At 37.9% G+C, this 12,141-nt stretch overlaps 1 protein-coding gene and 1 long non-coding RNA gene across 6 annotated transcripts; one reads left to right on the top strand and one right to left on the bottom strand.

Annotated features, from left to right (window-relative positions):
• Positions 1-3,039: 3,039 nt before the first annotated feature.
• Positions 3,040-6,150, bottom strand: fam221a (family with sequence similarity 221 member A). The gene is made up of 6 exons (XM_034241090.1): positions 5,919-6,150; positions 4,992-5,165; positions 4,696-4,886; positions 4,532-4,609; positions 4,285-4,410; positions 3,040-3,438 (listed from the first exon to the last, which is right to left on the bottom strand). Exons 1-6 carry the CDS (start codon positions 5,981-5,983, stop codon positions 3,326-3,328), a joined length of 747 nt encoding a protein of 248 aa, XP_034096981.1. The 5' UTR covers positions 5,984-6,150; the 3' UTR covers positions 3,040-3,325.
• On the top strand, positions 4,627-11,849 carry LOC117562993. 5 transcript variants are annotated; one of them, XR_004571643.1, is made up of 4 exons: positions 4,627-4,792; positions 10,172-10,300; positions 10,391-10,525; positions 11,504-11,849. It is a non-coding gene; the product is annotated as an uncharacterized LOC117562993 (long non-coding RNA). The 5 variants fall into 5 exon arrangements; XR_004571644.1 differs by lacking the exon at positions 11,504-11,849 and adding an exon at positions 10,908-10,965 and having other exon boundaries at positions 10,391-10,584; XR_004571645.1 differs by lacking the exon at positions 4,627-4,792 and adding an exon at positions 6,103-6,176.
• The last annotated feature ends 292 nt before the right edge of the window (positions 11,850-12,141 follow it).

The raw sequence follows: 12,141 nt of genomic DNA, 5'->3' as shown, positions 1-12,141 counted from the left end.
CAATCACAGAGCTTGAGGTAGTGTGAAAATAATGTTTTTCTGGGTAGTGTAGTGTCTTCGGCCATCCTAAATTGAACAAATATTTGTTTCTCCGAATCGAAGGGGGAAATTACAAAAGCATTGTACACAATTTAAACCAATCAATGTTGTGTAATGAACAAGGATAATCTGGTGTTTTTGAGTTGATGAGTAGTGCAGATATCACTGTAAAATCAATCGACAGTAAAGAGAATACTTACTTCCGGGTGTAAAATCCTGCGTTATCCAATGGGAATGGACGCTCACATTGCTCTCCGTAATACAATAAAGGGGACATGATCAAATCGGAATATAATGTTCTTTTAAAAAACGTTAACTAAAGGGAACAATCTATTTGACACAGCTGAAGCTAATTTAATAAAAATCACAGTTGTATTACACACAATGCACTGTTTTTTGAGAACAAAAATTCGTAACTAATGCACCATAATACATTCTGACGAAAAATACAAATTATTATGAATACAAATAAAATAAAAGAAGCCTCCCGTGAGTTACTACAAGCTATAAAGTAGGTTTTAAAAACGTTTTATAGAATAAAAGCTCACTGCTGGACGTTGTAGAAATGCGTGTGTGCACCACGACAAAAAAGCCTCATTCACTTTAGATTGGCGTTGGTTTGCGTGGTGCAGACACGTAAATGTAGCGAAGTTCGTGACTCTACCACGCAATGCGGTGTTAAGGAGTCGTGGTGGAGTCACGCATTCTGGTAAGACCAGGTTGGATTTGTCAGTAAGTAACTATCAGTCTCTAGTGATTGTCTGTGCACCTGAGTATTTGTTACCACTCTCTCTGTCTTTGGGGAAATTAGGGAAGTGTGTTATTTGTTTCAGTGTGTGCTAGCGGTAAATATCACTGGGGTGATTAAGTGTATCCTTGCGCAGTAATTGCCAATTTATTCGTCTGTGTTTGTGTGCTGATTCGTAGTGTCTCATCTGTCAGTCAAGCTGGGCGTGGTTTCCATGGGGATAAGGGAAGTGGAGTAGTCATTCTCTTCAACCTATGGTCAAAGTAAATTACCTGCAGTCTCCAAAGTTGCTATGGAGAGGCAATCACCCTAAATTGTAATGTGCCAGACTAATTTGTCAGGCCTTTACCTCTTAAATTGATTGGGGTTTTCTCTCTGATAAAACATTTCCAAGGGTAAGCAGTAGAAACAGCTCAAGTGTTTTGAAAGCATGCTTGATTCTACAAGTCAATAAAGATCTTTTTGGTATTGGAGGGGGAACATGATTGGTTAAAAGTGAGTATGCGACTGCGAATGCGTGTTTACATACTTTATCTTCCAGCAACCTGATGCCATGGTCATTGTAGATGAATCTGAAGTGTCGGCGTTCAGATGGGACCCGTTCCACTTGTTTCCTCTTCAGCACCCATCTGCATGCAGAGACCCAGGTGCATCAATGCCATCCTTCTGACGTAGCCCTACTTGTTTCCCTCAACACCACCTGTTCAACTCAGTAACATACATACAAACACCAAGTTCCCTCAGGTAGTATTTAGATTAAGACACAGGTCACTTGATATGGTCTGCAACACTAGATGCTGATCCAGTTTGACTTGTCGTCCTCACATTGGAAATATTTGAGTGGGAGTACATTCTAATTTGTCTCTGTTCTTCGTTAAAGACATTAGAAAGTGGGCCGCCAATGGAGAAAACATGACCTGCTTCATCTCCATTTACTGCGAGGATTAAATCAGCTCTCATCACTGCTGATCTACCGTGAGAAATTGGATTAATCAATTGAAGACAGTACATCGCTCTGTAAATGAAAAAAGGACGCTCATCACTGAACACATAGATTTATGGTTCCGGTGTTATTTTGGTGACATGGTGAGTGGGCGGCTTTCTTTCAGCAAGAGAACATCAATCACACAAACCTCAGATGTGTAAAATTACCGGTTTTTGGAATGTGTATTAAGAGAGAAATACAAAGCGTTGCTAAACAACATTGAATCAATAAAATATAAGTTAGTTTGATATCAAATATGAAATACCTGTTTCTTTATTGAACCGTGTATAACCTTTTATAGATACAGTTTAGTCATTTAATTAATTAAGCCTGAAAATTAAAAGGTTTAAAAGAAGATTTACAAAAACACAGATGTTTTATCTTTGTTGTTATTTTGGCTGATTAGACCTCTGCTAAGGTTGAAGGTAAGTGGAGCTAATATATGAGGTCACCAATCTACACAGTAATAACAATGATAAAGGTTTAATTAACCCTGCACTTACAGGTGCAAAAATAAGATTCTGTAAGATGTCAATCAATTGCAGTCAAGTCCGAGAAAGAGGTCCAATCAGGCAGGTTAACTGGAAACATCTGTGTGTTTTGGTTAGCAATCAGGGAAGCTAATACCATGATGAAGACTTGTAGCTTTAAAGCGTTTTGGTCAACCATGTATCAATGATTGATATTTAACGTACAATCAGGGTAATCACATGCTTTACAGAAGGCTAACCAAACTATAAACTTTCAACAAAAGTACATTTTTTTAATTCTTACGCGACTACTAATTTAGGTGGTTCACTGTGACCTTACATCTGTCTATTACTAATGACTCAAGGATTAACTGTTTACAATTTGGTGAACAAAGATCAAGGTAACTTTGACCCCACAGAAACTGATTTGGCCAAAACGTAAGAATTCATATACAAAATATGAACATTTCACACAAATGTCTAATAGGTTATAGTGATTACATGTTGGATGTGTAAACTGCAACTTGACAGGCAAGCTGAGGAATACTACAGCAGTTTTTTTACATTCAAATGTTATTTTTAATCCTTAATATCATATGCTTACTGTTTATCACAGATACACATGAGCTTAAGCATGGTATTTCTGCAGCTTACAAGGAAGCCAACATTTATAAACATTACACAGCTAAGATCTCCACATGAAGCTTTACATCCACATGTGATAAATCCACCATTATTTCACCTTGTATCTGAAAGTATTTACAGTAGGCTCTGTCAAACTGTATTGTCTAAAAAATGTTCATGTGTCACGCGTCTGAATATGAACCAGTGAAGCTCCACACACATGGGATCAATATGTTGTCAGTTGATTATTCAGTTGTGAGATGGGATTTAATCACGACTGTTACTCATGGTGGTTGTATGCCCCTGTGTCACGACACTGACAAAGACAGACACTTCACTGCAAAAGAAAATAGTTCAAACAAACAAAATGTCCTTAAGATGTGTGATTTATTTGTTAAGGTTAATATTGTCCAGTATTTAATGACGGTTTCACAAATGGACTTTGAGGAGAGTTGCATTTCAATGTTTGTTGGTCTCTCTCTTACAGTCAATAGTGCCGGATGCTTCTGTAGACGTTTTTTTCATCCTTGAGGCAGCGCAGCTCTGCTGGCAGCCATCTTCCCTTTCTGAATCTGAAAACCATACAGCATAGATTATGAAAATGGTGTGATGAGTACCAGCAGCGGATGATGTGTACCTCACAGGTATGTTTTGTGTATTTACGGTACCAAGATCTGAAGGAAAGATGTTGTTTAAGGTAAAAGATTGTATTTAATCTGCAGTGCCTGATGAATATAAAAATCTATCATAAATCAAATCTATCAACCATCCCAATTATTGATAAAATCATACATTGCATTATAACTTTAACATGAGATTTTTAAGCTCTTAGGTCCACTGTGTGAGGTAAGTAGATTGTGGAGTAATAAGTCAAAAGCTAATTCTATCAAGCACAACAACATATTACATTATTAATAACATTTACAAAGTTTTCAGATAAAAATTACCTCTCAAAAAGTTGTCTATAACTTCCAAGCTTAACTCAGCATGCCAAATAGATACAGATACTAAATGTAATGGGAATGCTATACACTTTTGACCTGAACAGATTTCGACTCTGCAGACTTCAACACTGATAATGTGCTGCTCTTTGCTGCCCTCACATGACTCTTAAAGGAACTTTTTTTTACAGTTAATACAATCCATCAATCAAATCTCCATAATGCTCTACCATTTAAGCAAAGGCTGGATCACCAAAACACTGACAACAAATAAAATGAATCTCAAAAATGACTGCTATCTGTTCTAGCTATAGGCATATCGTCACTACAAATGCATGGAATGTTGTTCCTGACTAACCAAACCAGGAGCAAAGAGAGACGTCTCACAAAGTAAGCATACTCATACACAAGTTTACAAATGGGTCGAGGGATTTACATTGCACATCAAATTAATACATATACCGGTAGGCTTTCTACCTGAGCCACTGGCTTCCAAAGCGAGGTAACCATCCAACAAGGAGCTGAACCCCGTTAGCCCCCCCATGGCAGCATAAGGGACATCCTTGCCTATTGGCTGACCACGAGCCTCCCTCTCTAGTTTGTCTCAACCTGCAAAAAGGGATTTGAGTTCAAGGTGTAAAACGTTATGACTGTGGACAAATGGTAACACAATTGAAAATATATACCTAGCATTTTTTGTAGGTGTTACTGATGTCAACTCTACTCACTAGGGTCTGATGGGCAGGACTAGGCTGGCCACACCCACAGGTGTATGAGCTGTTGAACCCAGAACAGGAACTACCTGAAAAACATTTTTGACAGATGCTTAGAGGTAACTTGGGCTAGAATGAAACAGCTTCTATCTTCAAATGTTGATTTTAAACTCACATTTCTTGCAAAAATGGTCAGAAGCTTCACTGTGATCCTGAGGAAAGTGTTTACACCTGCAGCGGACAGGATTTGGCCCAATCTGAGGAACATACTGGTAAGCAGAACAACGACATCCTCTGACCTGGCATGGCAGGGCCAGGGGTCGCTCAGAGGGAACCACCTCAAAGTCAGTCATATGTTGCTTGTACCTGGAAAAAAATGATATTATTCACAAATGTCTTTATTTATATTTGCCTTTATGTGCAGTCAGGGGAAGGCCGTTTGATTTCTTGTGTAATGGTGTAATGTATTACCTATGTGTGCAGAAGCACTGAGTCTCAGGGCCAATTTGTTTGCAGTCGATACCTCCTGGAACCCCAAAGCTCACATATAGCCTGTTATTCAACCGTTGAGGGAGCACTTTCCTCTTGTACTCCTCATACTCCTCTGGAGTGAACAGTCTCCCTCCATCATCATCACCTACAATCCTGGAAGAGACAGTTAAAACAGTTAAGACTCTGGTTTATAACCAGTGTTGGAAGAAGTACTCAAATTCTTTACTTAAGTACAAATGCTATGGTCTAAAAAATACTCCACAAGTCAGAGTCCTGATTTCAAAACTTTACTTCACTTAAAGTACAAAAGTAATAGCATCAAAATGTACTTAAAGCACCAAAGGTAAAAGTACTCATTCTAAACAATGACCCAATTCAGAATCATATTATATATTATAAGTATTATCAGCTGAGTGTACTTGTTAGTATCAAACATGAAAGTAATTGTTATGCAGAATGGATCATTTCATATTATTATATTTGTATTATTAATGATATTACCCTGTTTTTATACATGTAAAAGCATTTTAATATTGTAGTTTGTCGATGTGCCACATTTGTATAAAGTAAATGTGAGTGTAGAATGATACAAAGTTAAGATCTTAAGTGTAGCAGAGTAGAAGTATAGAGCTGTATATGGAAATACTCAAGTAAAGTACAAATATGTCAAAATAGTACTTAAGTCCAGTTTCTAGAACATATACTTTCCACCACTGTTGATAACTTACAATTACAATGAGCTGACCTGCCTACAACAAAGGCCCATATTGTTATCTTAACATTTGAATTGTTCTTTATCTGTAGCAGGTATAGCATTAGGTTTGTCATGCTATCAGTTTGCAGTGTATGAAACCCCTGTAAAGATTAGTCGGGAACAAAAGCATACAGTGTAACGTTAAGACTAACCTCCTGTATTCACAGTAGTCTTCCACTGCTTGTAAACCTGATTCATCGACAGAAATTCTCTCCATTGTCAAAAATGATAGCTTTGGATTTAAGTCTGGCACAGCAACAACTACTGTTTACTATATAGTTGCCATGGAAATGTCTGTAGTAGGTGTCCCTCTAACGGTCTCAAAGTGAGTTGCAACACAGACACACAACGACACAAGGATAGAGGGAAGCAGAGAACAGAAGAAAAGTCCATACCTATATTACTTAAAGGTAGGGTATGTAAGCTTAAGAAACCGGCTCGAGATACACTTAAGCAATAGCTCACGACAGGCCGTGGTATATGCTCATTATATCACAGCTAAGGGGCGTGGTTCGGCCCGACGCGAAGCGGAGGGTCGACAACCCCCTTAGCTGTGATATAATGAGCATATATCACGGCCTGAAGTGAGCTATTGCTTTTATAAAACGGTTACCAAGTGTGGCAATATGAAAGAAAAATACACACTCTAATTTAAATAGTTTTTATTAGTAAATAATGATGTTCAAAATAAAATAGTCCCTCCGTTGCCTTCTGCACGAAACATAGTGCGAGGTGGTTGCTATGCAACAACACTAACAGCTAGCGAACATATTAGACAGAGAGCGTTGATCCATTATTTGGCTATTTATTTACATTCATTTGTATGTTGCCGTTTATTGTGCAGCCACTGAAAAACTGTCCAGCATCAGTAGAATGGCTTACGTGGTTACTTGTATAGGTCGAGGTTGTTCTAGGCTGTCAAACCTTGGAAAGTATCTAGATATCCCTGCCATAATGCCAAAGGAACTGCACACTGAATATGTTTTGCCGTTTGATGTCTATGTCTGGACCGCTGCGTAAAAAGGAGGGTTTCTGCCCCGTTACTTCTCCGCTGCTTTCTTGTTCCAGTTTGAAGCAGTTTGCTTTTCAGCCCAACGGTATACTGTTTTACTCAGACGCGGAGGGATACTGACTTGTTGTGAAAAGTAATTTACAATTCTACCCGTGGTATACGCTCAGTATATCACGGCTAAGAACCAATCAGATTGCTTGATTTGACTTGTCCGTTTTATAATTTTTGTTATATTCCGTGGAATGCTCTTAACATCCCGATAGCAATGAATATCTTAAGTGCTTTGACAAAAAATCCATAAAAAAAATTAATCTGTGGAAGCCGTAATACTGTAAAAAGTACGACCAATCATTTTAGCCGGCCCGGCTAAAATAACTGGATGGCCTACCTGCCTGTCAGCCTTCCATCTGTGCACAAACTCATCTCGTGCCCTCATTGGTCATGTTCGCGTTCGTGTGTGTTGGAGGAGGGGCTCTATAAGGAAGTGGCAGATTTTCTCCGGTCGTGTATTTTCAAATTCTAGCGGTCTCGAGCCATGTCTTGAGCCGGTTTCTCAAATGTACATACCCTACCTTTAATTAGAAGAAAGCTATCTAACTTTAATAAGATATGTGTAATTTAGCTAACATACTGAAAGCCATACTTCTACAAACTTCACTAGCTGTGTATTGGGCACTAACTATATGACCTGTCCTTTTTGTATTCAAGGACTTTTATTCAGTATTTAAAAAATCAGTAAAGATATTAAATATGACGAAGGTACGTTTTAACCGTTTGTTTTTTCGTTCTAATTGAAACAACAAAAAAAAGCAGAAACGGGTCGTTTTTTTGTTTTTCAATTTTGCCCCAAAACGAAAAAACGGAAATTCAGCTCGTTTTTTCGTTTTTCTGTTCTTATTGTTAAAACAAGTATACCACTCAATGTTTCGTTTCCATAAGTGGGTGTGTCTCCAGCGCCTCCTTGCTTCTGATTGGCTAGTGTGCCCTATGCTTGCGCTGTACTCTTCAAAAATAAAGGTTCTACGTCTTTGCCTTTAGACTGCGTTACAAAATGTACGTATATTATTATATTCATACATACAAGTACAGAAGACAGTCTGTCCGTATGTCTGTCTTTCTATGTATATGTCTGTCTCGATGTCTTTCTATCTCGATGTCTGTCTGTCTTTCTGTAACTATATTTTAGAGTTTAAAGCGTATCCACTTTTACTCCACTACATATATTTAAAACCTTTAGTAACTTTACAGATTTGGATTAATTATGTGAAATGTAATCAAGTGTTAAATCAGACTTTAGTTCCACCTGGAGTAAATCCACAAGCTACCCTGCAGTATACAAAGTCATTCAAACTAGCTGCACCTTTACCAGCTTTGAGAACACTTTCATGATCAATCATTATAAAACATATCATATATATTATTCTGAAATGGACCAATCTGCACAATGACTACTTTTACGGTCGCTACTTTAACTATATTTTGATGAGAATACTTTTATACTTTCACTTGAGGAACATTTTGAATGCAGGACTTTTACTGTAACAGAGTATTCCTCTGGTACTTCTACTTTTACTCAAGTACAAGATCTGAGTACTTCTACTTTTACTCAAGTACAAGATCTGAGTACTTCTACTTTTACTCAAGAACAAGATCTGATTACTTCTACTTTTACTCCAGTACAAGATCTGAGTACTTCTACTTTTACTCAAGTACAATATCTGATTACTTCGACAACCTCTGATTAATGGTTGATTTCCAAATGTTCTGTTGGTGCGTGCATGGATGATCAAATAATAGTGTTTGATTGTATTGCCTTACGTATGCAGCTATTTGCCTGTGTTTAGAAACATAATTAAACATACCATGGACACACATTCAAACAATTTTCCATTTATTAAACATTGCAGATGAACAATTAACAAGTCATACAGCTAAAGAAAACTACAACAATAATTTTCTGTATGATGATATCATGGAACCTGGAATTTGAACACACGGCACTTAACAATAAACGACTGAACTGCTGTCCACTTTAGGGTAGGGCCCTTAAAGCATCCAGTGCTGCAGACAGTCCAGCAACCTGCGTATACACTGGCTCCTGATCCCTGCACTTAAGGCATTGGGGAGATGTTATCCTCCACTCCTCCACACAGAGCCTGCATCCCACGATGCTTCGGCAGCAGGAGGAAAACATGGGTCCAGTCATTGTGTCGCTTTTGTACCCAAAATGGTATAGGCAGAGAGCGAGTGCACGATTCCCAACTGGAAGTATAGGTTGCTAAAGCAGCTGTTGAGGTGAGGTAGGCCTATGGCTTAATTCAGTGATGTAAAGTAATTACGTAGATTTACTCAAGTACTGTACTTATTACTTAATAGAGTGGTGTAGTGAAGCGTCCTAAAACCCGGAAGTAAGTTCCTTCTGGTTCCCTCGACAAAAAAGCTATGCAATTTCGCCATAGGATTTTGGAAAATAGCTCAAAATAATGTCTGTGGTTGACACACATTTAAGAGACGGATCACGTTTTGTTCAGTCGGATAATCTCCACATGTCTACCCTACTTTTATAATTTTATAATCATAAATCGAATCGAAAGATTTATGATTTTAGGACGTGTCACTGCACGACTCTATAGACTACTGTTGGGTTCCGGAAAGCTGGGAGGAGTACATGGCCAGAAAGAATCCAAGAAACTTCTTGTAAAATTGACAGGGTTTTAATTATAGTAAACATGACGTTCCTCTGAGGCTGCGACGGGAGAGGGCCCGTATAAAAGTTTCAGTTCCGATTATAAACTCTCTGGTACTTCCAGTCTTCTCCCATTGGTTGGCGGCGTCATATTCCGTTGCCCTCTATTGACGTAGCTAAACATCCATTCATAAGCATTTAAATAGCTATATACATGATAGTTAACCATATAGTAACAGTTGATATGTTAGCATCGATGAGTGGCAGTTGGAGACGGTGTGTTTAGTATGTAACGACACACGTTTGTATCCATCTCTTCACTAATGCTGCTTGATATGCTACATCCTACTGTGAATGCTAAAAACAATGCAACTTCCGGTTCCGGAAGCTACTACCCTCGATATTTGTCCGTGGGGGAACAATACATCAGTGGACTAAAGTTCCGGTTTCATTTGTATATTGATTATTCTCACAATACAAACAAATGTAACGAGCCCTGAATTATGGGTTTTCTTTGAGACGTAGGAGCTGAGTTGAGGCTTAACAATGATGTGACAGAAATACTCACTAATAACTTTGGACATAATTGTGTAAATAATAATGAGATAACTATTCTGGTTTTTTTTGGTTTCAATTAGAACTAAAAAACAAACGGTTAAAACGTACCGTGGTCCTATTTAGTTTTTGTTTTGTGTTTACAAATTCAGACTGGACCAACATATGGAAGAAAAATGATGACTGGTTACCTGGCCTCAAAAGGAATCCGAGCATCAGAGGGGCGTGTTGGTCGTGTCCTCAGAGAAACTAACCAGCCATATCATGCAGATCGGTATCGTGTAGGTATTATTAAAAAACATAGATTTTCCTGTATTGTACATTGCTGTGAACATATTGTGAGAACAATAACATTGTGTTTAATTCCTCAGAGATAAAGGAATTTAAATCCAGTGCCATACAGTGCAGAGTACATGGGTCACAAATTGCACATTGACCAAAACGAGAAACTGGTGATGTATGGGGTGACCCACGTCCTTGCCGTGGACGGATTCTCCAGCAACATTGTAAGCCACTCCACCATGCCAGTGAAAAACAACCTGACCATATATCAAGAGGTTTACCAGTAAGTTTCAGTGCCCTGTTTCTGTTATAATAATATAATAATAACCTAATAAACAGCAGACAGTAAATAATTTAGTAAACATTTAGCTAAATAAAATCACAATGGCTAAATTTAGCTTTATTTGAACAGTTTTATTTGGGAAAAATATTGTAAATCGAAAACTACTGACAGGTAACCACTGTATATTGTACGTTACTTGGTAATTGATTGATGAGATCAACATTTTAACTGCGTACACAATTCGCTTTAGCAATGCTTAGGTTGTAACAACAAACATGAAATTATGTTACATGTCATAAGACTTTTGTATTGCTGTTTTGCAGGAGTGCTGTCCTACGATATGGAATGTGGGACCAAATCCGAGTAGACCATGGAAAATAATTCTACTTTACTCTTTTCATGCAGGAGAAATTGGCAGACTACCGGAATGACACAGGCAGACAGCCATACATGCAAACAAAGTCAACACAGGCGAGTTGTTTTTTTATCTGAATTACAATCAACGTGTTCATACATTACATTACATGTCCCTTGTTAGACGCTTTTATCCAAAGCGACTTACATACTCAATACTGTGGACAATCCCCACATAGCCATTTTTGTCTTTTATTCCTCACTTTATCTGCTGTAATCATGTAAATTACCCTGTGGCGAGACAAATAAAAGATTTCTGATCTCATTCCATTATTCACCCAACTGCTAGCTGATAAAGCTGTCAATAGACCTATGGCGTTCACTAAACTTCTCTAGGGGACTGCTAGCTTTTTCCTATGACATAGGAGAGATACACAGTACTTTTGAACTGGATACAACAGGAATGGATAAAATACAAAGCCGGAAATTGGGAAATTAACAATGGGAAATTACAATGTGCTCTCTACATTTGACTCTTCTCATTTTTGTTTACTTTAAATTACAGAATCATATTATAGAAAGGATGTGGCCAGAGGTAAACAACAGGGTAAACTACCCTCTGAAAGGCGCACTCAACCACCTTGTTGACCAGGAGGAACTAAACCTCGAAGACAACATCACACGATATTGTGTGTCCACTCTTACCTGTCAGGTAGCCAAAATTGGACTTGCCCGGATGGTGCAGTCCTGGAATGCACACAGAATCCAAGGTTTGTATAGCAGTTTTCAGAATGTTACTTAAGCCCCATAACAAATGACCTTCTTTATGTATTTTTATAAGTTGTACTTATATCCTACATTTGTTTGTCTCTGTATCCCCTTCTTTACACTAGGTTGATGGAAATGTTTAAATGTGGCATGTATATATTACAATATTTCAATAATTGTCTGAGTAAAGACATATCTACTATCTAGTTTATAAATTGCTCTTATTGCATGAAACATATATATCTGGTAAGTACATAAACAGTCAAATTAAAAACATACTTTTAAAAGTTTGTAAGAAGTGTACTAATAGCACAAGTACAATTTTTTGTAAGGGCAGGCTATGATTACACGCTGTGTGAGGTTCATTGATATGCATGATATGTAACATTACACTAACAATGGCCACTTATTTGTGTTTTTTTTTAAGGTAAGGGT

The sequence above is a fragment of the Gymnodraco acuticeps genome, unplaced genomic scaffold (assembly GCF_902827175.1).
Source record: "Gymnodraco acuticeps unplaced genomic scaffold, fGymAcu1.1, whole genome shotgun sequence".
NCBI classification, from domain to species: Eukaryota; Metazoa; Chordata; class Actinopteri; order Perciformes; family Bathydraconidae; genus Gymnodraco; species Gymnodraco acuticeps.
Note: the sequence above shows the minus strand (reverse complement) of the source record. Positions and strands in the feature narration are given on the sequence as shown.

What these genes read in the sequence shown, in the direction of transcription:
- fam221a (XM_034241090.1), bottom strand. Translation starts at nt 5,983, where the DNA reads ATGGAGAGAATTTCTGTCGATGAATCAGGTTTACAAGCAGTGGAAGAC. An exon ending in GACTACTGTGAATACAGGAG is followed by an intron (nt 5,166 to 5,918) that starts GTTAGTCTTAAC and finishes TGTCTCTTCCAG; the next exon opens with GATTGTAGGTGATGATGATG. An exon ending in TTTGGAAGCCAGTGGCTCAG is followed by an intron (nt 3,439 to 4,284) that starts GTAGAAAGCCTA and finishes TATGGTTTTCAG; the next exon opens with ATTCAGAAAGGGAAGATGGC.